Source organism: Pleurodeles waltl, chromosome 5 (genome assembly GCF_031143425.1).
Source record: "Pleurodeles waltl isolate 20211129_DDA chromosome 5, aPleWal1.hap1.20221129, whole genome shotgun sequence".
Taxonomy (NCBI): domain Eukaryota; kingdom Metazoa; phylum Chordata; class Amphibia; order Caudata; family Salamandridae; genus Pleurodeles; species Pleurodeles waltl.
In genome coordinates this window covers 657,414,040-657,440,996 of record NC_090444.1, presented here as the reverse complement: position 1 = coordinate 657,440,996, position 26,957 = coordinate 657,414,040, and the positions used below count along the sequence as shown (strand labels likewise).

At 45.1% G+C, this 26,957-nt stretch overlaps 1 protein-coding gene across 1 annotated transcript in view; it reads left to right on the top strand.

The window, feature by feature from the left end:
* Positions 1-8,253: 8,253 nt before the first annotated feature.
* LAMA4 (laminin subunit alpha 4) overlaps positions 8,254-26,957 on the top strand; it is a 557,086-nt gene continuing 538,382 nt past the window's right edge. The window contains exon 1 of the mRNA XM_069234539.1: positions 8,254-8,824. Coding sequence (XP_069090640.1) covers positions 8,627-8,824 — 198 coding nt within the window. The 5' untranslated portion in view covers positions 8,254-8,626. The remainder of the gene's footprint in view (positions 8,825-26,957) is intronic.

Sequence of the window (26,957 nt, the reverse complement as noted above, 5' to 3'; positions counted from 1 at the left end):
TGTGCTCTGTGTAAAATCAATATGCAAATTAGGCTAATTATAATTGGCTAAGTCAACCTACCTATAAGTCCCTAGTACATGGTTGGGCATGTAGGTTTAGGGACCACAGCATAGGTAGTGCACCCATAGGTGCACCGCTGAGGTGCCCAGTGTCATTTTAAAGGCAGGCCTGCCTTGCTGGCTGCTTTTAAATTAAAGTTATATGCAAATTCGACTTTAGAATTAAAAGTAGTTCCAAAGTTTTAAACTACCTTATTTTTACATATAAGTCACCCGTAAGGTGTGCCCTATGTGCCTCTAGGGCTGGGTGCCATGTAACTATAAGCAGGGACCTTATAAAAATAGTGTTATAAGCCCTGGTGTGGTAGAAACAGCCACATTCATTTTTCCCACATTGTAGAGAATGGCCTTCATAGGCTAGAATGGGGAGACCTTATTTTAATTTTAAAAGTCCCCTTAAATGGCAGATACCAAGAGTTTGGTATCAAATTAATTGTTTTAATAAATCCCACAACTTCCATTTGTTGTATTTAATATCACTTGTTCAGGTAAAGAGTTTTAAACTTTACCTGAAAAGTTGCCAATTTCAGCCCTGCATTGTTTTTGCTGCTGTGCTCTGATTGGCCAGGCTGCCTTGATGAGGTGTGAAGTGGCCTGGCTTCACACAAAGAGATGTGCCTGTGGGAGGCACCAACTCCTGAAGAAACCGACCAGCTGACCACTGTCCAGTGGCCAAAAAGGAGTTTGCGCCAGGTGCATTCTGGGAGTTGTAGCCCACACCCCCAAGGTTCATCTCAGAGCTTCTGGACCCCTGGGGTGAGCCGTGCACCCAAAAAGAACCTTAAAAGAACATCTGGGAGAAGACCCAGAAGTTTGGAGAACTTTTGAAAAAAAGCCTCATAGAGGGACCGACCCACCACGGCAACTCTAGCCGGCTTGCCTCAACCGCGACCCGGCCTGATTTGAAGGTTCGTCCCGGTGAAGAAAATCTCCAAAAAAGAGACTAAGGGCCAGATGTAGCAAAGGTTTTTACCCATTCTGTGTCTATGGGAAAAAGTGTTCGTACATATGGCCCTAAGTCAGAACGTACAAAGTTGACCGGGACCTCCCAGCCAGCATATCCGAGGAGGGCTCCAAGGACGTCAGATCAAGATCCAGGTTTACCCCGGTCGAAAGATTTTCACCTCGAAAAAACGACTAAGTCCGAAGGTAAAAATCCCCCCCGAGGGCTCCCGCGACGCGTATCTGGAGAAGAGTTCCAGGAGGTCGGATTGGACTGGCAGGTTCGTCCCGCTGAAAAAAATCTTCAGAAAAACGACTAAGTGCGAAGGTAAACTTTTGTCCGAGGCCTCCTGTGGGCTGTAGCCGAGCCGGGCTCCATCGCGGTCGGCCTTAAACTTTGACTTTGCCCCAGTCGAGGTGCAACCATATGACCCGATTGGCGTTTTTTGTTTCTAGGTGCTAAAAAAACAATTTTTTTAAAATTCATAACTCCGGATTCCCTTATCCAATTTTGTTCGTTTTTGTGTCATTTTAAAGATTAAAATATAATCTATTTTCATAAATTGGTTTTGGATTTTTAAACTGTTTCCTGTGTTTTATTTAATTACTGTTTTGTGATATTTGAATGCTTTACACTGTCTCCTAAATTAAGGCTTGTCGCTCGATGCTAAGCTACCAAGGATTGAGCTGGGTTTAATTTACTGAGATCTAACTGGACCTAAGTGGAGGTTAGTGGCCTATTGCTAAGTGTAGGTACCTAACTGCCCTTACAAATAACCCATTTTCCAACATTTTTGGTGTGCAGTGGTGGGATCCTGTACTTGTGCTCGGTATCACATTACAGTTTAAGTAAAACAAATTAAAAATCCTTTAAATTGTCCTAGTGCAAAAAAAACAAAAACATGTATTTGGATTAATTTCAATTATTGAATTTTTGTAATTTTTCTAAATTCTTGTTTCCAATTTTTGCAAAAAGTTTTTGTTGACACAAAACTAGGGAACCATGGAGCTTGATCTGGCTAGCCTACCTACACTGACAGTAGTCCAGCTTACGGGGTTGTGTACTGCAAGGGGGTTGCCTGCAACCACTGACCTAAGGAAGCATGTCCTGATTAAATCCCTGACAGCATGGGCTGAGGCCCAAGAGGTAGGCTCAGAGGAAGCTCCAGAGGAGGAAGAAGTAGGAGAGGATGCTAGCTCCAACCACTCAGGGGAGGGAGGGCATCTGAGCCTAAGTGAAGATGTGAAAGACAGGTCCTCACTGCAAACAGTTGCTAGGGTCATACCCAAAGCTAGTTGGGGGAAGGGGGTCCCTTCAGGAGGAGAGAACCTGTCCCTCAGGGAAAGAGAGCTGGAGGCCCAGCTAGCATTTATAGCTTTGGAAGCACAGAAGCTGGCCCTAGAAGAGAAAAAGTGGGCAAAGAAAGAGAAAAGAGATGGTGGCAGCGACAGAGAAGCTGAGGTGTCCATGGGTGGGTGGGTTTGCCCCAGATTACCCAAGGGGGTGGTTCCTGCCTATGTAGAGAGGGATGACATAGACAAGTGGTTGGAAGCTTTTGAGAGGGCACTCCAAATGAGAAGTGTTAGGCCTCAATACTGGGGTTCACTTTTATGGGAGTTGGTCCCCAACTCAGGGAGGGATAGGCTTCTGACATTAAGTGGGGAGGAGGCAGATTCATACCCTAGTATGAAGAGGTGCTTAACCAAGAAGTTTGGTCTGACCCCAGAGCAGTATAGGATGAAGTTCAGGGACACCCAGAAGGTCAATACCCAGCCTTGTGTTAACTTTGTAGACACCTCACTTAAGGCACTAGAGGGCTAGATTCATGGTAACAAAGTAAATGCTTATGAGGGGTTATCCAATCTGATCATGAGAGAGCACATCTTGACCAATTGTATCCAAGAAAGGTTGCGCCAGCATCTAGTGGACTCTAAGCTGACCAACCCTAGAGAGCTGGGGGAGGCAGCTGATGAGTAGTTGAGAACCAGGGTGGTTGTCAAGTCCCAGGGGGAGACTCCAAGAAGGGGGGGCAGGTTCCCAAAAACCTAAGGAGGGAGGTGGACAGCCCACCACAGAGACTCCCTCTGTACCCCAGAACCCTAAGAAGGAGGAGAGTAAATCCCACTCCCACTCTGGCAAGCAGAGACAGGGAGACCCAGGGTTAAAAAAGCTCTTGGACAGTAAGGCTTGCTTTGACTGTCAGCAGACAGGTCACTTCAGAGGAGATGCAGCCTGTCCAAAGAAGATGGTTAGCACTGGGCTGTCCAGTGTAGCCATGGAGGAGGACTCCTCAGATGATGAAGTCCTTCTAGCATTGAGCTGGGAGACAGGACCAGATGGTAAGCTGGTGATTCCTGAGGGTGGGAGTAGGCATTTTCACCCCATTCAGGTGAATGGGATCCCTACCACTGGCCTGAGAGACACCTGTGCCAGTCACACTATAGTGAGTGACCGGTTAGTGACCCCAGACATGCATGTCCCAGGAGAGACCAGGAAAGTCAGAATAGCCACAGGGGAGGTCACTTCCAAACCTGTAGCCATAATGCCCCTAGAGAGGGAGGGTATCCTTGACTGGTTTAGGGTGGTAGTCAGTGCTGACCTCCTCCTAGATTGTATCCTGGGCAATGACCTCCCAGAGGTGAGTCTGGTCCCAGATGGGGCGGTTGCCCAGGGCGCCCCCCCAACCCAAAGTCCTGGAGAGTCAGTCCTTACAGTTAGGAGACAGGGGTCTCCAAGAAAAGGAAAGAAGAAAAGGAAGGGTGGGCCACTCTTAAAGAGAGTTCCAGGGAGCCAAAGGCCTTCTGCCCCAGTAGGGGGGGGAAGCCCAGAGTTGGCACTGGTGAGGCCTCACCTGACCCCAAGGAAGTCCTGAGTAGTCAGGCAGCTGTCCAGATGCAGGGTGTTACCCCTGCACTGACAGAAGGGAGAGTGGGAGGAGGGTGTCTGCCACAGGAGGTGGCAGCCCCCCACTCTAGACAGCAAGAGGGGTGCCAGGACCCCACAGTTGCCCCTAAAGCAGCTCAGCCACCTGTCAGTGGGGAGCTTAGGGTGTGGTTCTGGGTACTGACAGCTGTCAGTAGCCTCTGTTGGGTGCTAGCCTTCCTGGCAGCACTGTACTTGGCCTGGAAGGCAGACCGTGGGGACAAAAGCAAAGTAGGCCCCCTGACCCTGTTGTTCATGGTGGGGTTGCTCAAGTGTTGGGTGACCTCTTTGGGTAAGCTAGGTGTTGCCCTAGCAAAGTTAGGAGTAGGGGAGGTGGGCACCTCACTACCCAAGTTGGCAGAGAGAGAGGAGGAAGACCCCCCTAGAGGGAAGTTTCAGTTTGAGATGGGTCCTTTCACTGTTGGGATGGATTCACTACCCATAGGGAGTGACCATGGCAGGAGGATGTAAGGCAGAGTAGGCCCTGCAAAGGGACAGCCTGTTCTCTTCACTGTCTTCCTTGCCTGACAAGCCAGGAAGACTCCCCCAGGGTTGGGCTGAGTCTCCTGGGTGTGTGGGCTGGGGGGGGGCTTGTGTGAGAAAACAGGGCTGATTGCAAAGGCCCCCTAACTTTTTGCCCCCATTTTCCACTTTTGGCTGGTGTTTTCCTGACTCTGATGGTGCCCTGGGTACTGCTAACCAGTCCCAGGGCCTGTGCTCTGTGTAAAATCAATATGCAAATTAGGGTAATTATAATTGGCTAAGTCAACCTACCTATAAGTCCCTAGTACATGGTAGGGCATGTAGGTTTAGAGACTACAACATAGGTAGTGCACTCATTGGTGCACTGCTGAGGTGCCCAGTGTAATTTTAAAGGCAGGCCTGCCTTGCTGGCTGCTTTTAAATTAAAGTCATATGCAAATTCGACTTTAGAATTAAAAGTAGTTCCAAAGTCTTAAACTACCTTATTTCTACATATAAGTCACCCCTAAGGTGTGCCCTATGTGCCCCTAGGGCTGGGTGCCATGTAACTATAAGCAGGGACCTTATTAAAATAGTGTTATAATCCCTGGTGAGGTAAAAACAGTCAAATTCATTTTTCCCTCATTGTAGTGAATGGCCTTCATAGGCTAGAATGGGGAGACTTTATTTTAATTTTAAAAGTCCCCTTAAATGACAGATACCAAAGAGTTTGGTATCAAATTAATTGTTATAATAAATCCCACAACTTCCAGTTGTGGGATTTAATATAACTTGTTCAGATAAAGAGTTTTAAACTTTACCTGAAAAGTTGCCAGTTTCACCCCTGCATTGTTTTTTGCTACTGTGCTCTGATTGGCTACCCTCTGGCAGCCTGGCTAGGCTGCCTTGATGAGGTGTGAAGTGGCCTGGCTTCACACAAAGAGATTTGCCTGTGGGAGGGAATCTCCCCTCAGCAGATGGTGAGGCAGGAAGGGGAGGGCTGCCAAACTGGTCTTCAAAGGCAGAGAAGGACATTTGGAGCAATCCAGCAACACCCCCACATCCTGCAACCCCAGCCAACTAGGTGCCCCCTTGATTAGATTAGGAGAGGGCAGGAGAGGGGCGTGTTTATGATTTTTAGCCACACCAGTGGGTGGGCTCAGCCAGATGTAACCTCCAAAAATTATTTTCAGCCATGATGGATTTTTGAAGAATGTTGCCTCCTGGGATTGATTTTTGCCACACTTCCCAGGAAGTGGTCATCGCAGGGGGAAGGAACCTGCACCTGATTGGAGAATCAGGACCCCCCTGTTTTTCACCCAGGAGCAAGGATAAAACTGGCAGACCTGCATCCACACCTCAGTTCCCTACCACATCCCTACCAGGACGAACTACAGAAGAAGAAGACCTGCCCTGCTGGACCCCTGGCCTGCACCTGGAACCTACACTCAGAAGGACTGTACCAGCTTCACACTTGGGCTTCACCACAAGAAGGACTTTGCCTGGCTTCAATTGGTTCAAGGAGGGACTCCCTGTTTGCTACAGGTGAAAAATTGATAACCAGAGTCCCCTGCACCAACTCCTGAAGAAACCAACCAGCTGACCACTGTCCAGTGGCCAAAAAGGAGTTTGTGCCAGGTGCATTCTGGGAGTTGTAGACCACACCCCCAAGGATCATCTCAGAGCTTCTGGACCCTTGGGGTGAGCTGTGGACCCCAAAAGAACCTTAAAAGAACATCTGGAAGAAGACCCAGAAGTTTGGAGAACTTTTTAAAAAAAGCTCCATAGAGGGACCGACCCGCCAGGGCAACTCTAGCTGGCTTGCCTCAACCGCGACCCGGCCTGATTCGCAGGTTCGTCCAGGTGAAGAAAATCTCCAAAAAAGAGACTAAGGGGGTCATTCCGACCCTGGCGGTCCATGACCACCAGGGCTGGGGACCGCGGAAGCACCGCCAACAGGCTGGCGGTGCTTCCAGGGCCATTCTGACCGCGGCGGTAAAGCCGTGGTCAGAAAAGGGCAACCGGCGGTTTCCCGCCGGTTTAACCCTGGTCCAAGGAATCCGCCATGGCGGCGCTGCTTGCAGCACCGCCATGGGGATTCCGACCCCCTTCCCGCCATCCTGGTCCTGGCGGTAAATACCGCCAGGAACAGGATGGCGGGAAAGGGTGTTGTGGGGCCCATGGGGGCCCCTGCACTGCCCATGCCACTGGCATGGGCAGTGCAGGGGCCCCCTCACAGGGCCCCATAATGATTTTCAGTGTCTGCAAAGCAGACACTGAAAATCGCGATGGGTGCCACTGCACCCGTCGCACACCAGCAACTCCGCCGGCTCCATTCGGAGCCGGCTTCATCGTTGCTGGGGCTTTCCCGCTGGGCCAACGGGCGGCCTTTTGGCAGTCACCCGCCGGCCCAGCGGGAAAGCCAGAATGGTCGCTGCGGTCTTTTGACCGCGGTGCGGTCATTCGGCGGTAACCGCATGGCGGGTGGCGGTACCGCCTAAGTCTGAACGTACAAAGTTGACTGGGACCTCCCAGCCAGCGTATCCAAGGAGTGCTCCAAGGACGTCGGATCAAGATCCAGGTTTACCCCGGTTGAAGGATTTTCACCTCGAAAAAACAACTAAGTCTGAAGGTAAAAATCTCCCCCGAGGGCTCCCGCGACGCGTATCCGGAGAAGAGTTCCAAGAGGTCAGATTGGACTGGCAGGTTCGTCCCGCAGAAGAAAATCTTCAGAAAAACGACTAAGTGCGAAGGTAAACTTTTGACCGAAGCCCCCCGCGGGCTGTAGCCGAGCCAGGCTCCAACGTGGTCGGCCGTAAACTTTTACTTTGACCCGGTCGAGGTGCAACCAGATGACCCGATTGGCGCTTTTTGTTTCTAGGCTCTAAAAAAACAATAATTCTTTAAAAATTCATATCTCCGGTTCTCCTTATCCGATTTTGTTCATTTTTGTTTCATTTTAAAGATAAAAATATAATCTATGTTTATAAATTGGTTTGGGATTTTTAAACTGTTTCCTGTGTTTTATTTAATTACTCTTTTGTGATATTTGAATGCTTTACACTCTTTCTCCTAAATTAAGCCTTGTCGCTCGTTGCCAAGCTACCAAGGGTTGAACTGGGTTTAATTTACTGAGACCTAACTGGACCTAAGTGGAGGTTAGTGGCCTATTGCTAAGTGTAGGTACCTACCTGTCCTTACCAATAACCCATTTTCCAACAACTGTTTTATCTTTCTCTTTCTGGTTCCTTCTCTCCTTTCTGCTTTATCTTTCTTGCACTGGGCTAAAGGCTTTTGAGGAAAAACAGGTTCCGAACCCCGAAAACGTTTACAAGTGCCGACCACCTGCAACCACCTACACAAACTAAGCACTGGCGAAGCACCACCAGCCTCACTATTGCCGGGCCAACTGGTTCTAAAATTCTGATCATCAGTGCTCCACCTTTAGTGTGGGGACTTTTATTCTTCATCGGACCTCAGGGGGGAGACACGCAGAGGGATAACATGCTCTACCCTAGAGAACCGTTTTTGTGCGTGCACTCTTCTGCCCAGCCTACCACTCTGCTCTAACTGGTGCAGTAACAATGCCATCTTCATACATTAATCGGGTATATGCTAGTGATGGTATCGCCTGTGTGAATTCGTGTAAATAGTCTAACACCTCGCCCTTCCTGTTGTAATAACTCAACTGATGCTAGTCCAACTAAAGAGCGCATGCAACAGACAAGGCCTACAGGAATCCAGTCAGAAGTGGGGTTAAACGGTCCGTCCAGAGGCCTGAAGAGCAAACAGCGAGCGGGAGGGTTTACAAGCTGAAGGTAAAAAGGCTGCTCTGTGCGAACATGCGAGGGAAGCCAGCGCCCAGTACACAGGCTCCGTTTATATCCCGCATCCTGACAGGCTGCGATAAGGCTGCTGCGGAGCTAGCACCGTGATTTTCCTGGAATAGACACTGCGTCTCGGCTCTCTCTGCCAAGCACTGCCTATACCTCCAATTTATTCTCCTCAACCGTTTTGGGAGAACTAGGGAGCGCATGGGACATTATTTTTTTTGTTTGGCAATAGATCCATCGCGGCTCTGTGACGTGCCACATCTGGCAGCTGACATCAGCGAAGAAAGTTGGACACGAGGGGAGGCGGCGGCACCTCAGGGGGGGGCTGGAGAGGTCGCTGGCAGAGAGAGGGGCGAGCAGCGTTTGACACGAAGGAAGACCTGGGCTGGATGCGAGAGAGGGCACCATGGCTTTAACCTCTCTCTTGTCCCGCAGCGTCCCGCTGCTATTACTTTGGGGCTCGTTCTCCTCAGCCTCTCTGTCGGGTGAGGGGAGCGCGTTTCTGTTCTACACAGAAGGCAGCAGCGGCCACTTCCAAACTCTTGGCGGGGAGCAGCAGCAACAGCAGCCGGTGGACCCCGGAACTATCCTGCCTGTCCATCAGGTAACCGCAGATGCACTGTGGAATCTATCGAACCGTGTGATTACTGTCGAGAGAAAATCTGTTTACACGAAATCCATATTCAGTGTATGTCTTATCTGCATCTAATGCTGCCACTTTCTTCCACAACTGAGGCACTTGTAGATGGGCGAAGAAGGGTTGGGCGATTCTTCTACATGTTTTTTGCATTAGCACAAATGTAGGTTTTTCAGAAGTTGCAAGCTTCACAGCACAGCGCGCAGGCATCATCACTCCGAGTGAAGACCCTAAAACATTTCCTTCCATATGTTTGTACAAGGCACGCCTGGAAAGTATTAGATGCAGAACTTGAACTTTAAAGCGACAGTACCCCAAAAGGGACGTTAGACTGAACGCACCTCTGTCTGTTTTTATGATGCAACATTGAACCTCGGGGTCTTGTCAGCAACTTCTCAGAGCCAGTATAGTATGCATGGCAGGTGGCATCGTTGTATAGAAGTGTAATAGTGTTTTTTTTTAAGTGTAAACTAGAAAACTTTGCAAAAGATACTCGAGCAAACTATACATTCCTGCTGAAACCCATATAATCATGGTATTTTTCATATAAATCTAGTTAAGTCAAGTTATACTTGACTTATATAAATCTACCAGCCTTACTAGGGCAAGTTCCATGTGCAGTACAACACATTCCAGTTAAGAAAGTTATATTGTAATAAGCACGAAAGAAAACATGTTGTGAGACTTTAGATAGAACTAAAGGTGTTACACCAATAACAATTACATATAATGAAGCAACTGGATGCTTCAACAGTGGAAGGGCTGCAAAAATGACAATTCATATTTCTTGTTGCCCCACAAACTTTGAATGAACATTCAAGGTGTATGGGGTACCAAGTAGGTACGAATGGCGGGGTGACGTCCCTTGACGAATGTGTGACTACAGGGATAGCCGAACCCCTCTGCCTTATGAAGCCTAAAAACTGTATGTTGCAGATTAAAAAGTGGAAAAGGTTCTTTATGGTCTGTATGTTAGATGGATGATTCATGTTTGTACGCTCACTATAAATGTTATAATGTTGGTAGTGAGTGCAGGGACCAGTAAAAGCACTATTTTGGTCCTGAAGAACGTCTGCTGACCCTGAGTGGCAATTAGAAGGTTGAAACATGTGGGCCCAGTGATGTCACAGGCCACTGCACCCGATCACATCTCCTTGTTTTTAACTTTGCCAAAGAAACCAACTACCAAAACAGGTTTGGGATCCAGAAGGCAATTTTTGTTCCACTCCTTAATCTCTCCTACTTAGAGTAAGAGCTCCACTTGCAAACTGCGTTGAGCCCACCCACTCACACTGGGTGTAGCGGGAGAGGATCCAATGATGAAGCATGCAACAGGTGGTTCTTGTGGGTGACAATCCTACTAATATATGTCAGGGCCCCACTAATATACCTGTGTGTGGACACTACATGAATCTGATGGTATGTTTGGTCTCCACAAAGTCATCCCTTTCAGAGGATACCAATCGTTATGGATACAGGCTAACCCTCCTTATATGAGCTTAATTGTCTTATTTGGGAGGTTGTGGGTTCTCATTTTCTAAGCTGTCACTCCCCTTTAATTGAGATTTAGAGAGTGAGAGAGACAGAGACATGGGTAGGTGTTGCAGTGGTACTATATTTATGATCTAACAGCATTATATGTTGTTTGCCCTTAGCATACTTAGGTGTCCTCACACGTGGCCAAAATGCATAGATCGCCTGAGGACCTATGACTGATGTTGTAGATCTTCCACACAATCAATAATTGACAGTGTCAGTGATAACTGCAGTTCCTTGAGTAACTTTGTGAGGTTAATGTATCTGTCCAGGCCAAATTCTTGGAAGCTGGTGTCCAGACACACAGAAGAAAGTTGTTCAGTCTTTCAGATTCCAACGTTTTGATAGTGTAATTTGGAAAACAAATACATTATTGAACTGTAACATGAAATGTCCCCTTTCGAGTGGCATTCACTATAGATCAGAGTGAATGCCAGCAGAGCCATGTCAGAGGGCTTGTGTTTCTAATGTATTTGCTGCCCTGACTTTGGCCATTCTGACAGAGCGTTAAAAGATCATGGGAAAACGCTAAATGTGTAGGGGAGAAATGTACACATTTGCATAGCATATTTCAGCCATTGTTATGGCATAGTACCCTCTGGACTCTTTAAATGGGCATTACAGCAACAATTCTGGACGTGCTTCCGGCCCAAGTGTAGGCATACAGCACAATAATTGTACGTAGTGTACTGTGAACTCTGACTGTTGTATGGGAGTGATAGGTGGATGGCGATGTTTATTGGGACCTGCAGGTCCGTTGTGTGGCACTTTTGCATGTGTGCTAAATCCGAATTATCCAATTTTAATTTGTGTGCTTTTTAATTAGGATGGATGAATGACAAGATTACACTGACTGGGTTCTCGTTCAATGGGGGAGAGGGTTGCACACTGCCCAACAGGTTGTGTTGGGCAGAATATTTGAAAAGCATCACATCTCCACTTATTTGGCTGTTGGTCTGTCGCGAGAATGAGTGTACAGGCTCTTTGGTCAACTATGTTCTGTTGGATCTGTTAGGCATGTGTATGCTCCAGCAGTTAGTTTTGTGATTGATGTTTTTAAATAGGATTGTACTGTTAGTATACAGTTGGTGCTGTATTGCCTTTTGTGATGTGTGGGTTCCACCTTGAGGTTGTAGCATGTTGTCAACTAAATATTTTTGGTGCTGTGCTGTTTGTGTAATGGTGAGGTGTGATCTGTTCATTCTGTCAGTTCATCTTTGTTGTTGGTGCAGTTAGAAGTTCTAGAGTGGTCTTTCTCATAAGCTCTGTTCTATTTGTGAATGTTAAGTCAGTCATGTGTACCTTGGTCCCACTGGCACAGTGAGCACAGGGCTCATGTCTGGGCATACCCGTCACACATTGCACTCAAGCACACAAAAAAGTGATGGGTGGAATGCTTAAAATAATCTCAGCCACTGGTGATTATTTGGGGGTGCATCCCAGCCCATCGTTAGTTTTACACACCATGCCACCTCATTTTGGAAACAGCCATATGAAAATCAGTTTGGAAACAGCCATATGCAAATCAGTGTTGACTCTTCTCCAGTAGGAACAGTTTAGCTCGAACTGCCTTGCCAGGTCCTCCCTGAACTAGAACACAAGCAACCTAAGACTGGTTTTGCCCTGATTGGGGCTCTTCCGTCGGATGTTGCATGGTTCTAGTAGGTTAATAAATTCAAGGGATTCTTAGATTCAGTTTTAAAGTCATTTTCTAGTAGTTTAGCTGGACAGGGCTATTTGAGATTGGCGCGTAGGTTTTAGGGTCTTAGAGATTCAATGAGGGTTATTTAATAACAGTTTCTACAACATTTTTTAGTTCTGCATGGGCAACTGCATATTAAAGTCATGACAAAATATAAGGAGGCCAATGATATCAGTGTTAGTAGATTCTTAAATATGTACATATTGTGGAAATGGATTAGCTATCAACTAAGATATTTTTCTACTACTAAGTCTGTGTTGAAGTGTGAATCTGTAAACTGCTAGTTTGAATAATCAGAGGATCTCTTTTAAAGTACACAAAGTGATGTTTAGTGGACATTGTTTTGGTTTTGTGTGGTTAAGCTGGACGAGTGATCTGGAAAGGGGCAATCATGCTGTGTGTTATTTCCTGATTCAAATGTTATAGTTTCCTTATATTCTTTGTTGCTTTCTTGTGGTGCTTCATTGGATACAGAGGATGAGCTGTTCATTGATTGTGGCTTACGCATGTCCTGCAGTGTAGTGCAAGAATGGTGTAACTGGGTAAATTTGTAAGTGCAAGATAGAATAGGGTGGTATGGAGGGTGCAAAGTAATAGAAAATTGTATTAAATAGTAAGGGCAATCCTAATTGGTGGTTCACACTTGAGTGGCTTATGTGTTAATTCTCTGTTATACATTTCAAAGTAACCTTTGGGAAACTTTGCCCTCTTGCTTTTAGTGCCTGCCCACTCTACCACCTGCCCACATAAAAAGAAAGGTTGATGTCCCACGGCTCTAGCATTAGCTACTAAAAAGACATTCAAGAAAAAATCATTTAGATTACTGGATTACGTTTCATGGTGTGCAGCCTGTTTGGGTTCCTGTTCTGCAATGTTTTATTGGGCATCATGGCCCCTGAGGCTGTCCACAGTGCAGAAAAACAATATTAGTCATGTCTTTGTAGGTGTCCCACAGGTATGATGGGTAGAAGACGTGGGTATCAAAGTTAGAAGGTATCCCTGGGGAAACTCACTACTGAGTGTCACCCAACATTAACATATTTGATCAATGTTGGACAGAAATCCAGTTATTTCATTCCTTAGTGGATCTAGTTAAAATATTTTACACTCTTTAGGGTACTAGGACCTCATGTGTATCTTACAGAGTAAGATACGATACACTACAGGGTCTGATATTTTGGAATCTACCAGTTGAAAATTCGAAGCTGTTGAGCTACAGGGATAACAGTGCAGCCTTCACTCGATTCAGGAAACTAAACTCTACTCTCTCTTTTGAACTATTTGTCATAAAGGTCCAATGCGTTTTTGCTGCAAGGAGTGCTGGATATCTCCCTCTCTGTTAGAATTAAGTACCACCTGGATTTTATGAATGCCCTTAGGATGCTAAAAAGATGACATTGGCCGTAGATTCAAAGGAGCCCCCCATGGTGGCAGGGCTAGATCTTTCCACACAACAAATTGCAATCAGACCCAGATGAGCCAAACATCCACTGAAAGATTGTCCCAGTCAATGATTGGTGGGCTCAAGATGTTGGGGCTGGTTAGTTGTAAGGCATATGCACAGTCTATCCAAATCAGGAGGGACCTCAAGTTTGGCTTTCAGACACTGTTTTGGCATTGAGATCCAAGAATAGTGCTTATGCCATGCCACCAGATGGAGACAAGGAGATGCCAGTGTGTGGCATAGAGGGGACCATGCATGCTCATCAGTTTGAGACACTAGGTTTCTGTACCAGCTAACCTGAAACGTGTCACTGATACTGCGGCTACCACCCATTTCAGGAGACTGGTCACTAGGGCTTCAAGTAGGTTTGGACAGACTTGCTGTCCCTTCCCCTGTCTTGCTTGCCCTTGGAGGGTCAAAACTGGAATGCAAACATCTCTCCACACCAAAAAATGGTAACCTTGTAATCAGTTACTGTAGGAAGCTGGTTCTCTATATAGTGCACTAAAATGAAGTACACTGTGCAGAGAGTCTAGCGGATCCCCAGCTGGTTTTGCAGAGGCAAAAGTAGATAGGACTAATGCTCTATTTTGTGGTAGTGTGAGTGAGCAGTTAGGCTTATCAGAGAGTAGTGCTAAACATCTGAGGGAGATTGAGCATGTGTGCAGAGTCTGCAGGCATCTTAGGAGAGTCCAAAATGGGTGAGACCACATTGGACTTGGTCAATAGGCAGCTGGGGACCTGCGTTGGCACCATCGGTTGGCTTAACCTCAGGACGTAGATGTCGGCTGCAGTAGTCACTTCTGGTGTTAGGTTTCTGGGGTTCCACCACCTGCAGAATCTTTTCTTTGGAGTTTCTTGTTGTAGAGCAAGTCTGCCGACCATGGGAGACTTTAGTCTTTATTGAAGGCTTGGCGAGTTGACTTCTTGTGCAGGATCCCTTGAGGTCAGCAGGCAGGCTAGAGGGGCTGGTTCCAGGTCAGCTGCTTCTTCTTTTCCTTGTCTGTGGGTACAACTCTTTTTTGTTTGGGTCTTCTTAGGTTGTCGAAATCTCAGTTCTAGGGTTCAGAGGTGCCACACAAATCCTCAATTTACGGGGCGTTACAGGGAGTCCCAGGTGGTAGCCAGGCTGACCAACCTGAGGGTGACAACACCCTTCTTATGACCACTTCCACTGGGAAGTGGGCATATCCCTAACCCTAGTGGTCTAATTCCTTCCAAGCAAGATGGAGACATTTGAAAAGTAGTGTCCACATCAGCTCATCCACCTTAGGGGTGGGACTGGCTTGAAGTGGCCCCTCCTCCTAATTTAAATTTTCCTGCCTGTGCTGCTGCCAAAAATGGGATCAGGACAGGGGGGTTGGTCATCTCCTCCACCTGGAGAGACCTGGGTTGCATTACGAAGGCAGAAAGGCCTCTAAAGCTCCATGTCCTGGAATGCCCATCCTGCCTGGAAGAGGAGGTCACACCTCTGCCCACCTCTGCCCTCAGGCTCTCGAGAGCGCTGGCTCTTACTTTGGGGGCCAGAAATGTATCTGTGGTGGATGAACTGGTTAGTACCAGTGAGTCAGCACCCTTGTGGCTGGTAGGTTTTCAGGGGGCACCTCTAAGGTGCCCCCTGTGTGCATGTTTTTAATAAATCCATCTCTGGGGTCAGTGAGGGTTTATTATTCTGAGATGTTTGATACCAAACATCCCAAGATTCAGAGAATCCATCATGTAGCTGGGTAACTCGTAGCGACCAGTGTCGAGCACATGCATTTAAAATGGCTGCCCTGTTCACTTAACATATCTCAGAATCGAAAGAGACATAGCAGGGGCATATTTAAATGCTCGTACATGTATGCTCTCACATGTGTCTGGATGCACCCTGCCTTAGGGGTCACTTACACTTGGCACATGCAGTGATAGGGGACGTGGCACACAGGGGTGTGTGTCAGGTTGTGTTTTCAATTAAGCCTGCACCAACACACACTGTCTGCAATGGCAGCACTGTATGCTTTTGGTGAGGGGTCCCTGAGGGTGCCACAATTGGTGCTGCAGCCCTCAGAGACCTTCTTTAGAACCCCAGACCCTAGATACTAGGGGTAATATTTACTAGGGACTTCCACTGGTAGCTAAAGAGTTTGCAAATTGTGAAAACCAACAGTGCAGTTTTGGGGAAAGAGGTCTGGCACTGGGGACCTGGTTAGCAGTGCACTAACAGTCAAAGTCACACCCGAAGTCAGGAGAAAAGTGTGGGCTAACCATGTCAAAAAGGGTGCTTTCCTACAGTAACTCAGTCTCAAAGAACATAAAACTGTCTTCACCCTGTATAAAAATGGGAAGATCAGATATCAACCTCCATATCTTCACCACATTGTTTAATATAGTGAAGGCCTGAAAAGCTTTTAGCAGGGCTAAAGACATTCAAAGTGATACAATTCTTCTATCTCTACCGACAGAACCACTAAGTTACCCAGTGCCATGCCCCATCATCACACACAAACACCCTCAGAAAACGAAACCAGACATTATAATATCAGCATGAATCAAAGCTGCCAGACCAGTATTCTGGAAGAATGCTACCCTACACAGACTGAAAGACAGGTAATTCATGGTTATCAAACAAACTATTCTTGCCTGCTTGGATGCAAAGAATAGTGAAATAAATAAAGTATTGAAAATAACTAAATGCCCTGTTTTTATTTTATGCTTTACACTAAAGTAAGTCTGTTTCCTCTATGACAGACCAATACACAATCAATTGTTAAATTGGGAATGTAGTATTTGAACTCTTCTCCCCAGATTTTGCAACATGCATCCCAGAAACTAGATTACATATCAGTTGAGCTGCTACACCACTTCATACCTTGGTCTCTGAAAATAAGTGTGCCCACTGTCTCCTGCTAAATACCCTACTAGTGCATTGGACCAATTTTCAACTTTAGAGGCTTATTCTTGCATGCCCTGGCTGGCTGCCACGTTTGGTTTGGCCATGGATTCAGGAACTGTGAGGGAAGCACAGTCACAGCTGGTCAGGTCAGGTTGCGCCAGGCAAGCTTACAAACAGAGGCTGCTTATAAAGGCCATGAGGTAAAAGGAGAATGGGTGCATGCAGGCTCCTGGCCATCTGAGTGAAAATGAGACCAACACCGCCTCAAATTTAAGAAATGTGTTTAGAAATAATTTTAAAGTCGTGCAACACAACTGAACTGATGCAGAATTACTGGGAGCACCCTGGCATGGGGCACAGATGAAAGAGAAGTCACTTCACATTGCCTAAAGTGTCCGCTTCATCCTCAGTCAGCTTTTCACTGTCTAAGAATGAAGTGGGTAGTAAGCATGACAACATGGGGTCCTGGCCAGCTGCTCTGCCAGCAACCACTCTGAAGGATTAGAGAGAGAAACTGCAATAGCTGCAGGTTTTCTGAAACAGCCTCCTTGTCTGCATCCCTCAGGGGGATGGCACTCCTTACACTTCACTTGACATACCTACTTCTTAAGACCTAACACACAAAGCATCTTCTTCGCACATCCCCTCTACTGCACTGGACACACCCAATACTTTCTGATCACATATATCACAACAAACACTATTACCACCATCTCCAGATCTAAATGCCTTTAACATAATCAAAGTTCAACATCCTCCCAATGCAGTGACCCATCTCCTTAAAATAACATCAAAACTGTGTTCTTGAACTGAAGACTGGGGACTCTAATAAAAAGTCTATAGTTCCCTCTTCAATGACTGTGTCCTTCATATCACTGTATTCACATAAAACAGGTTTTACTTAGCCTCCATATGGTAACGTTATGGGTGCTACCATATGTTCCTCACTAAAAATAAGTAGTATTTACCATATGTAAATGTATTCACCCTATCAAAACACTGCATTGCGATTTAGTCGCTTCTTAGGCAGGTTCTTATTTCCTAATATTTATGGCACAACAAATACAGTGATAAAAACCTATTGGTCAACAGTACAAAAATATATTTTTTTATCCTCACATCTTTTTAAAATGTATTTAGTAATATAAGTTGATGTTCTGGGACTCTTTACTTGTGAGTCTCCTTCGACAGGACATTCAGTTATGTCACCACCATTCTGAATGTGGTAAATGTGCAATATCCTAAATAAAATTGTGGAATTTCAGGTCCGAGTTTATACTTTTTGGTGCAAAACTGCGAGAACACAGTTTTGCACCAAAACGTATAGCACTGGCTTGCATCATTTAACAATGCCAGCCGGGCACCATATTAATAGTATGGCACAAGCTTGCACTAAACTTGGGCTAGCATCTTAAAAAAAGACGCTAGCTGGGTGGGGGCAACGGTAGGGAAGGAGAGGTATGTGCGCCAGCAAATGACACTAGCCTGATTAGAGACAAAAAGAAATGCCTCTAACCAGGCTAAGACTATTTCCTTGCGCACAACCACCAAAAACATGACTCCTGTCTTAGGAAAGACAGGAGTCATGCCCACCACACCAATGGCCAGCACAGGGACAAGTGACCCCTGGGCATGGCCATTGCACCCTGTGCCATGCATGGGGCCCCAAGTTAGTGCCCCCGGTGCAAAACAAATAGTTAAAAAATACTTACCTGAACTTACCTGGGATGGCGTCCCACATCCTCCGGTGTCCCTCTGGTGGGGTTTGGGGGGTTTCTGGGGCTTGGGGAGGGATTCTGTGGTCCCATTCCATGGTGTTTAACCATGGAAATGGATCCACAGTTCCCCAAACGCCTAGTCTGACCCAGGTGTTAAATAATGGTACTAAGCAATCTTAGCACCATTATTTAGCGCCTCCTCCCACCCATGCATCATTTTAGCATGTGGGGCTAAATATGGGGCTATGGGGATAGCACCATTTTTTTGGATGGGAACGCCTACCTTGCATCTCATTGATGCAAGGTAGGTTCACTCATCTAAAAAATGGTGCAAACTCCTACATTTTGACGTTAGACATGTCTAACATCAAAATATAAATATGGATTTAGGTTTACACCGAATTTGCATAAGAAAATGACGCAAATTCGGCACAAAAGGAGTATAAATATGGGCCTCAGTTTCTAGGCATCATATCAAATATGAACTGCTTTTGCCAATTTGTTCATGTCCCCTTAGTTATAATTCCTATTTATCACAACTCACAACCAGCTAAGTAAATTCTTCCCATGACTGAACATATATGGAGCCTCTGTCATCGATGGTGATCTACTTAGTCACAGGGGCAGCAGAGCAGATCATTTTATGGCACTGGAATATGAATCAATTGCATGCATTGGACAGTTTTACCAGACTGTCAACAGAAAAAAAAAAAAAAAAAAAAAAACTAATCCTTCATTCCACTAACTCGCAACTTGGATACAACACCTTCGACGTTGATAGAGGTGAAGAAATGGTAGCAACTGATTAACTCAAGAACTTCTGTTCATTACAATGCCTCAGTGTAGAGTGCACAAACACAAAACCAAAACCACTGAGGCTGGCAAAAATAGATTTTATTGATGGTTTCTTGGAATATAGTATTAATCAATTTATCTCCTTTTGCTTTGGATTTCCCTGGGAGATTTGAACCTCCACCGGGAAAAAGAAAAACATCCACACATCCCTCCTTAAATGTTTCCTATTATACAACAACCTACTATAATATTAGACCTCTTCAACCCAAAAAAAAAAGGCTGAAGCTGGAATTTGATTTTCATAAAGAAACACCACATACAACTCTCTCACCTTCTCAAATTAATGTGGGCAAACCACTTTTTTGTTCCTTTGAAATTCCTGAACATCATGCACTCTGTCTGTACTTATAGTAGATGTAAATGGTAAAATCTAGAGTCTTCAAACACATTGACAACAAGCACTGGCAAAGCCAATAGATCTGGTTGGAATGTCGTAACACTTGCAAAAAGGGTATGCACAAATGTGCATAGACTGTTTGTGCTGTGCATCTGTCTCTTTCTATGCTCCCTATGTCTGTAACTTGTTTTTCTCCTGTTCTCAGTGAAGCAGCACTAGCATAAGGAATTAGAAATAAGGCAAATACATAGGACGCACAGAAAAAGGCAAGTTGCACAGAATGTTTCTTTTGTTTGCGTGTGTTAGTCTATTAAAGCCAGACATATTGGTTTTGCCAAGGTTTAATGAGTGACACTGCATTCTTGATAAAAATGTGTATTGAGTAACTGCTTTTTTGACAACAATGCAAGTAAAACAGGAATCGGCACAAGAATAACTGTATTGTATTGATTTAGAATAATCAGCACAGATCAACAATTCAGCATTTCAAGATATGCACTAATTTCTAACAAACAAAATCAACATAACAAAATAACGGGAATATTTCAGAATGCAATTAATTATATTGCTTCTAGTAATAAAGGAAGATTATAAATTGTTCGTAAAGTGATTGGAAAAACAACATATTCCCAGATATTGGCTACATAGGACATGATTCTGAGTTGTACAGTACTGGTGGGGTGGTAAATTTGCATGCAAATTTAACATTAATGTGCAGTAAATTCGCAAAAGTATCATGCAATTACAACTTAAGCACCATGGATAAGAAATTAAGATGTGGGCCAGATTTAGAAGGTGTGAAACCACACAAAATTCTCAATCCCATGGAGTTAACAAGTGGATGAGATGGGGTGGCACAGGTGGTGTGGGTAGTTGGTGTAAGAAAAGAAAGGTAAGTTTTGGCAGTGGAGGGCATTAAAGGCACTATTTACAGACAATCTTTGTTTATTGCTACCCAACAAAATTGTGCCCACTCTATTGGTCTCAGGAGGAGGAAAGGCTAGGTAGATCCCCCTAAAAATCAAATCTCTATTGATGAACTCAATCACAGATCCCTCCAGTGCAAGCATTAGTCTACAGAGCCATCTGATTCAATCCAACCACTTCCACCACGCATCAGTGAAGGCCAAAGGTCACCATACTATAGAAAAAAGAAGAATACAAACTAAAAAGTTCAATGAAAAGCACACCAAATGGGTTAATAGTTTGACCATCCCAGATATTAAAACAAATTCATGAAGTACCTACATAGTAACTCAGAACAGCGAACAAATGTAAACTGCACACCATCTATTTCTCACGTTTTCCCCTATCATATTTCAAGTGCTACTGCCCAAGACAAGATAAGAACACCACTCTGGTTATTCACACAGGACACAAAAACGCTTCCCACCAAGGCAACTCCGCAAATTCTGCATTCTTCAAGCCAAGAACTCTATTGTGTATCATGCTACCCATCCGATAATGCGCTTTGGCACCTCCAAAGGGCTATAAAGCGCTATAAAAATGCAATTACAATTACAGCAACAACAAAAAAAACAGGAGCTTCATATAGAGGTGGATCTGTGTATAGAGAAAACCTCATCTGTGTTCATTGGAAGAGATTAGGAACTTAGTAAATAGCAGTAAGCAGTCTGACAAGACTCATACGCAATGTTCTTACAATCTGTTGCCGCTCCACCCTCGTAGCACTTGACATTTTCCCAAGCTTTCCCTGTTGGTGGGGGTTTTGTCAATAACGCCTCTGGGACGGCTAACTTCCGGCACCGTGACGCCCTGCATCAAGCTCGTACGCTGTAACAGCTGTGATATCATGGGAAAGGCCAAACAGCACGTTCAGTGCGGCTGCGTGAAATGTGACCTACGTGAGAAAGCATTCAGCCGAAACATTGCTCTTCGCCCTGTCAAGACAGGATGGAGATGGAATGCAACAGTATTCAGCCCACTTAGTGCGAGTCACTACTTTCACCCCATAATTCATATTGGTATTTCCCACACCTGTTGCAAGTCCGTTACAATCACCCAGAGAGGTTGGATTTAAATTTCACTTCCTTTCGCAAAGGGGCAGGCCTCTGCAATTATGGGGTCTAATATCCTGGCCCATCTGTCTCTAATAAATTCATCCATGGAGCTGCAGCTTATTGAAGCGCTTCAGTGCAATAAAATATTTTCAGTTTGAGAATTTCTGATTTGCAACGGGACACATGTACAGGAGTACTAGTGCACACTGAATAATTCCGACCCAGGATCTGTGTTAACACACCCAACCTTCATAGGATGGCCAGATTCTGAAAAGCAAAAACTGGGACAGGCCAAATGTAGTAGGACTGAAGGTTAACATCTATCTATCTATCTATCTATCTATCTATCTATCTATCTATCTATCTATCTATCTATCTATCTATCTATCTATCTATCTATCTATCTATCTATCTATCTATCTATCTTGCTATCCCCCCCAGAATAAATAAATGTAGGTGTGTAGGTGCCACTCTTGCTTATCAAGGGGCCAAACTTCGGAACTCTCTTCCCATTGGCGTGCGGCTGACGACCGATGAACTCAGATTTCGGAAGTCTTTAAAAACTTGGCTATTCTAGGTACAGGGTTTTTCTCTCCCATTTGTTTCGGTTCGTAGTCCTCTGGCGCTGGGAAGCCGGTTGGTAGCCATGCTCTTTAGAAATATGATAACATATCTATCTATCCCAGTGACTTTTAAACACTGAAAACATTCTAACATTCTTCTTTTAAACTCTTCATTTAGAAGGCTACATTTACATAAAATCAGCTATGGTAGGACCTCCACCATACGCCCACCACCCCCTCACCCTCCTCCCGTACGACATTGCGTCTCCCCTTTGCTGGGAGCTTGTCGCCGACCTCATGCGCTGCCAGAAAGCAAAAGACCAGAAAGCAAAAGTTCAATGGCTTTAGTTGTATCAGACTTTAAAGGCGCCCCTTGAAACAAGAAGATATTTAAATTCTGCTTTTCAGAATGACTTCACCTTTGTCCCAAAAACCGGGAAAATGTCGTTAAAATTGAAAAAGGTGTTCCAACGCCAGGGCAGTCCTGGAAAGTCTTCTGAAATCCGGTACACACCAGGGAAATCCGGGACGCGGTATCTGATCATTGTATACCTTTGTCACACAACTTTGCAATTGAACACAAATGGTGATTAAGTTTACTAGCAACCAATGTCAGGAAAACAGTTTACCAACACTTTCCATAAAAACTCTTAGAAAGCATATACCCTAACATAACCGAACATCACATAGTGCAACTTGATCTCTTTTCCAAACTTTCAGCTTGGTACTCCAGACAGAACATTGAGAAACCATCCAAGACAGCACAAATATATTGTATAGGGGGATATCACGTATCGCGTATGTAATTAAATAATGCATGCGCCTCACCCTGCAGTACATGTTATACAGAACATCTCACACACATCCAACACAGCAAATATATATTAGTATCACTTAGCATGCCTCTCCAGTCACAAGTCAAACGCACACTTCTCAGACGTACAGATGCACCAGAAAAACATGTTTTTTAAAGTTTTTTATTCACTGCTTTCCAGTTTTATTTATTTTTTTCAAGTCTGTACTGTGTAAACGATCTTTCTCTTTTTTTTTTAAAATAAATTCATGTCTTTTCTATCCTATTAGGCATGACATTGCACCTTCATTTAAAACCCTACTGACATGCCACATTGTTGGATACCACTCTCTACCAGACACTAATCTACAATACCAGACATTGATACATAATTCTTAGCATAGATTGAACGTAACCCAAATGTGCCATTAACAAAGTATTACAGCACCCAAGGGCATTCACTTAACCTAACTGTCTTACACTGATACAACTGCTGGACAATAGGCCTGCCTACAGACCCAGAAGATGCACAACCAATGCTTTCCTGACCTCTATTTCCACCCATTACACACTAAGGGACGGTTTTACTAAAATTAAATTCTTCTCTCTTCCAATGCACTGGCAACCAAACAGGCTGTCTAGTGCTGGCAAGTAAATACCATGTCCAGACTTTGCATAACTTTGGGCAGCACACAAGTATGATAAATCTACCCCAAGAACTCACATTCAGAACTCATTGCGGTTGAAACATTGACTTATCAGAGAAACATACCCAGGTACACCGGCGGTAAATAATTGTGAAAAGACGAATCAAGCTCCAGTCTTCATTGGAAACTTCAAAATCATTTGGAAAATCATGCCTCGATTATTAAAAGTCCTGGGATGCGGGCTAATGACAGATTGTGTGGTGCATGGGCGGCAGTTATAGTTAAATGACATAAGGTTATTAACATAATGTAATATAAGGCAGTGAAACATTACCTAACAAAAAATAACAAACTGATTGTTAAACTTTCTGCCTCCTTTAGCACATGCACATGCTCTGAAGAAGCAATTTTACTCACCCCACCTTTGGCTCCTTCTGATGACCCATGTGGGCTTCCATTGGCAGACTTGAGAGCAGATGTTCAAGCCACTCAAACAGTCTCTCCTCTGCAATGAATGTCATTACCCACAGACCTTGCTTCCTGCTTCTCTCAATGCCAGGACCAGTGCCAGGCAGATTTCCCTAAGCATTCTAGGACTGAATTTAAAATAGTAACGTAACCAAGCCCAGAATATTAGCGGAAACATACCTTTAAACACTACTGTGTTGTCTTTCACAGCACTGGCCTTTCCCCCAGATAAGTGCCATTGAACCATGTGTTTAAGACATTGCAGGATTTCTCTAAGAAATAAAGGGTGGGGTGGAGCATGGATTCGCCGGAGCAGAAGACGTTTTAAGCTAGAACAAAATCAAGTAGAAGTGGAACTATGATGACAATACAAATTGCCTAATGCTAAACTTTAAAACTATTTCATATGAATGGGTTGTTTCTGGTGGCAAAACAACATCCGATTTAGTGAGCTATACCCCATATTGTCATGACAGTTTTAGTATTTGAAAACTTCATACCAAAGGCGCAATTTGTGACAGTTGCCGCATACTGAGATCAGGGAAAGGAAAGAGTGGGAGAGTGCAATGAGGCATGTGTGAGGTCTTGGGCAAGATGTAGCTGTAAGTGGGTTATTGGCGTTTGCTCCAGTGTACAGGGTTCCTTTGAGTTGGATCACATAGTTGAGGGCATGCTTAAGTGATGGAGACTGACTAAAGGTAGGGATTGGTGACTGAGTTGACCTATGGCCAGCTGAGATACTCTTCCCTAAATGGGGTTTACATTAGGAAGAGTAGCTTTGCCATGTTGTGTGTTTGCCGTCCTGCCTGGACCTGGTAAAATGTAGAAAAACAAAAAAAAATTACCCACACCAAATGCCAGTCCATCATTCGGGCTAAAATGTTCCTATCCGAGCAGGGCCATTTCTGATTTGCATACAGCTGATCTCTATCTAGAGCAATGTAGAGGACAAATAATATACAGGAACGTGGCTCAAATATTTACCAGTGAAGGAAATTAATTCAAGCATTTAACCCATACCTATTTTTTCTAAGTAGTGCTGGTGAAATGAACTGCGTGAGTCAATTTATATAGAGCTCATGTACCCGTAACCAACAAGGTGGAGACAAAAGTGGCTGCCACTCTTCCTAATGTAGCTTTCACGTCATTCTGAGGGCAGGATGGGTGCACTATGCCAGTTTTCACCTGGAAGCCTCTTTGTATCTGGAGGTCATGGGAGAACCATCTCAACCTGAGCACAGCCTTTACTTCCCAGACTCCTCTCCCTACAGTTAAAGTGCCCTGTGGATTTACACCTCTCTGTCAGCTCCCTTTAGGTTAGTGTAGTTGTGAGCAATGCAGCCAAGCAGACAGGAAGGAAGGCAACAAGTGGTGAGACCATGAAGGTCAATTCACCAAGCTGCCAGGGGTAGCAGAGGTGACATGAGACGCCACTTCACCTTCACTTTTTCGCACACACGCATGCTTACCCTTACATGCACACTCATTCTAACTTAAACACACTCTCCCCCGCAAGCACGCACACAACATACATTTTAAATCTTTTTTTACTTACCTCAGCTGCCACGGAGGGTCATATTTCAGCAAATTGTAATTAATTCCTTATCGCACTAATAGTGAATAAAATAATATTCACTATTGGTGTAACATAAAATTGACAGAAAAACAAAGAACGTGGAGCTGCTGTTGTGTTCTTGGCACTGATTTTGCCTCCTCTCCTCTTAGTGAAATAAGTTAGCCAGACCTACACAACAACTCTTCTGGTCGGCTTTCAATATACATACCGACTTTTCTATTTGTCAGAACAGATCCAACACTATCCAAAAAGTAGTCCTTCTGACTATTGCCAATCATTTATTTAACTCCTGTAGCTTATCCAGTATCCTGAAGCCTGTGCTCAACCTCGTCTTTGTACATGCTGTATCTGACACCTATAGAGACATAGGGGGTCATTCTGACCCCGGCGGGCGGCGGGAGCCGCCCGCCTGGAGGGAACCGCTGAATGACCGCACCGCGGTCAAAAGACCGCGGCGGCCATTCTGGCTTTCCCGCTGGGCAGGCGGGCGACCGCCAGAAGGCCGCCCGCCGGCCCAGCGGGAAACCCCCCTCAACAATGAAGCCGGCTCCGAATGGAGCCGGCGGAGTTGTAGGGGTGCGACGGGTGCAGTGGCACCCGTCGCGATTTTCAGTGTCTGCAAAGCAGACACTGAAAATCTTTATGGGGCCCTGTTAGAGGGCCCCTTCACTGCCCATGCCAGTGGCATGGGCAGTGCAGGGGCCCCCAGGGGCCCCACGACACCCGTTCCCGCCATCCTGTTCCATGGCGGGAAGGGGGTCGGAATCCCCATGGCGGCCCTGGATTCCCTGGGCCAGGGGTAAACCGGCGGGAAACCACCGGTTGCCCTTTTCTGACCGCGGCTTTACTGCCACGGTCAGAATGGCCCATGAAGCACCGCCAGCCTGTTGGCGGTGCTTCCGCGGACCTCTGCCCTGGCGGTTTCAAACCGCCAGGGTCAGAATGAGGGCCATAGTCTGCACTGTAGAAAACATCAAATAATTAAGATGCCAATTTTTTTTTTTTCATTTATCAATACTTGAGATTATATAAATTGTGAACCAAGCACCATTGGGTAAACCACTCATTATTCTTTCACAAATCAGAAATGGAATGAGGGAGATAGTATGATCTTTGGTTTCAAATGACAAACGAAAAACAGATTTTTGATGATCCTCTCATCCAACACCATACAAAATGGTAACCAAAAGCCACCTTTGGTCACAAGTCATGAGGAGACTCAAATGCAAATTCACGGGACTTCAAAAAGTTAATCATCCATGTAACAGCAACATTTTCCTCATGGTTCGCTAGAAATAGTTCCCATTATTTAATGTTTTTTATGGGAGACAAACCTCTTTCGACCAACTCTCCCAGAGATATTTGTACTTAATTATTTCCTATGCATCTTTAACAGAGATTTTGTAAAAAGTTTGCATCAAGTTGTATATAGGACCTTTTTGTGGGTGGGTAAAATGGCTGGTGAGCATTAAATAAGGTGATTACAGCTGGAACATGGCCAGTACTTCATTTGTGAAAGAAAGAGTGCTGGTGCCCAAAGCTCTGCTCAGAAGCCAGTGGCTGGT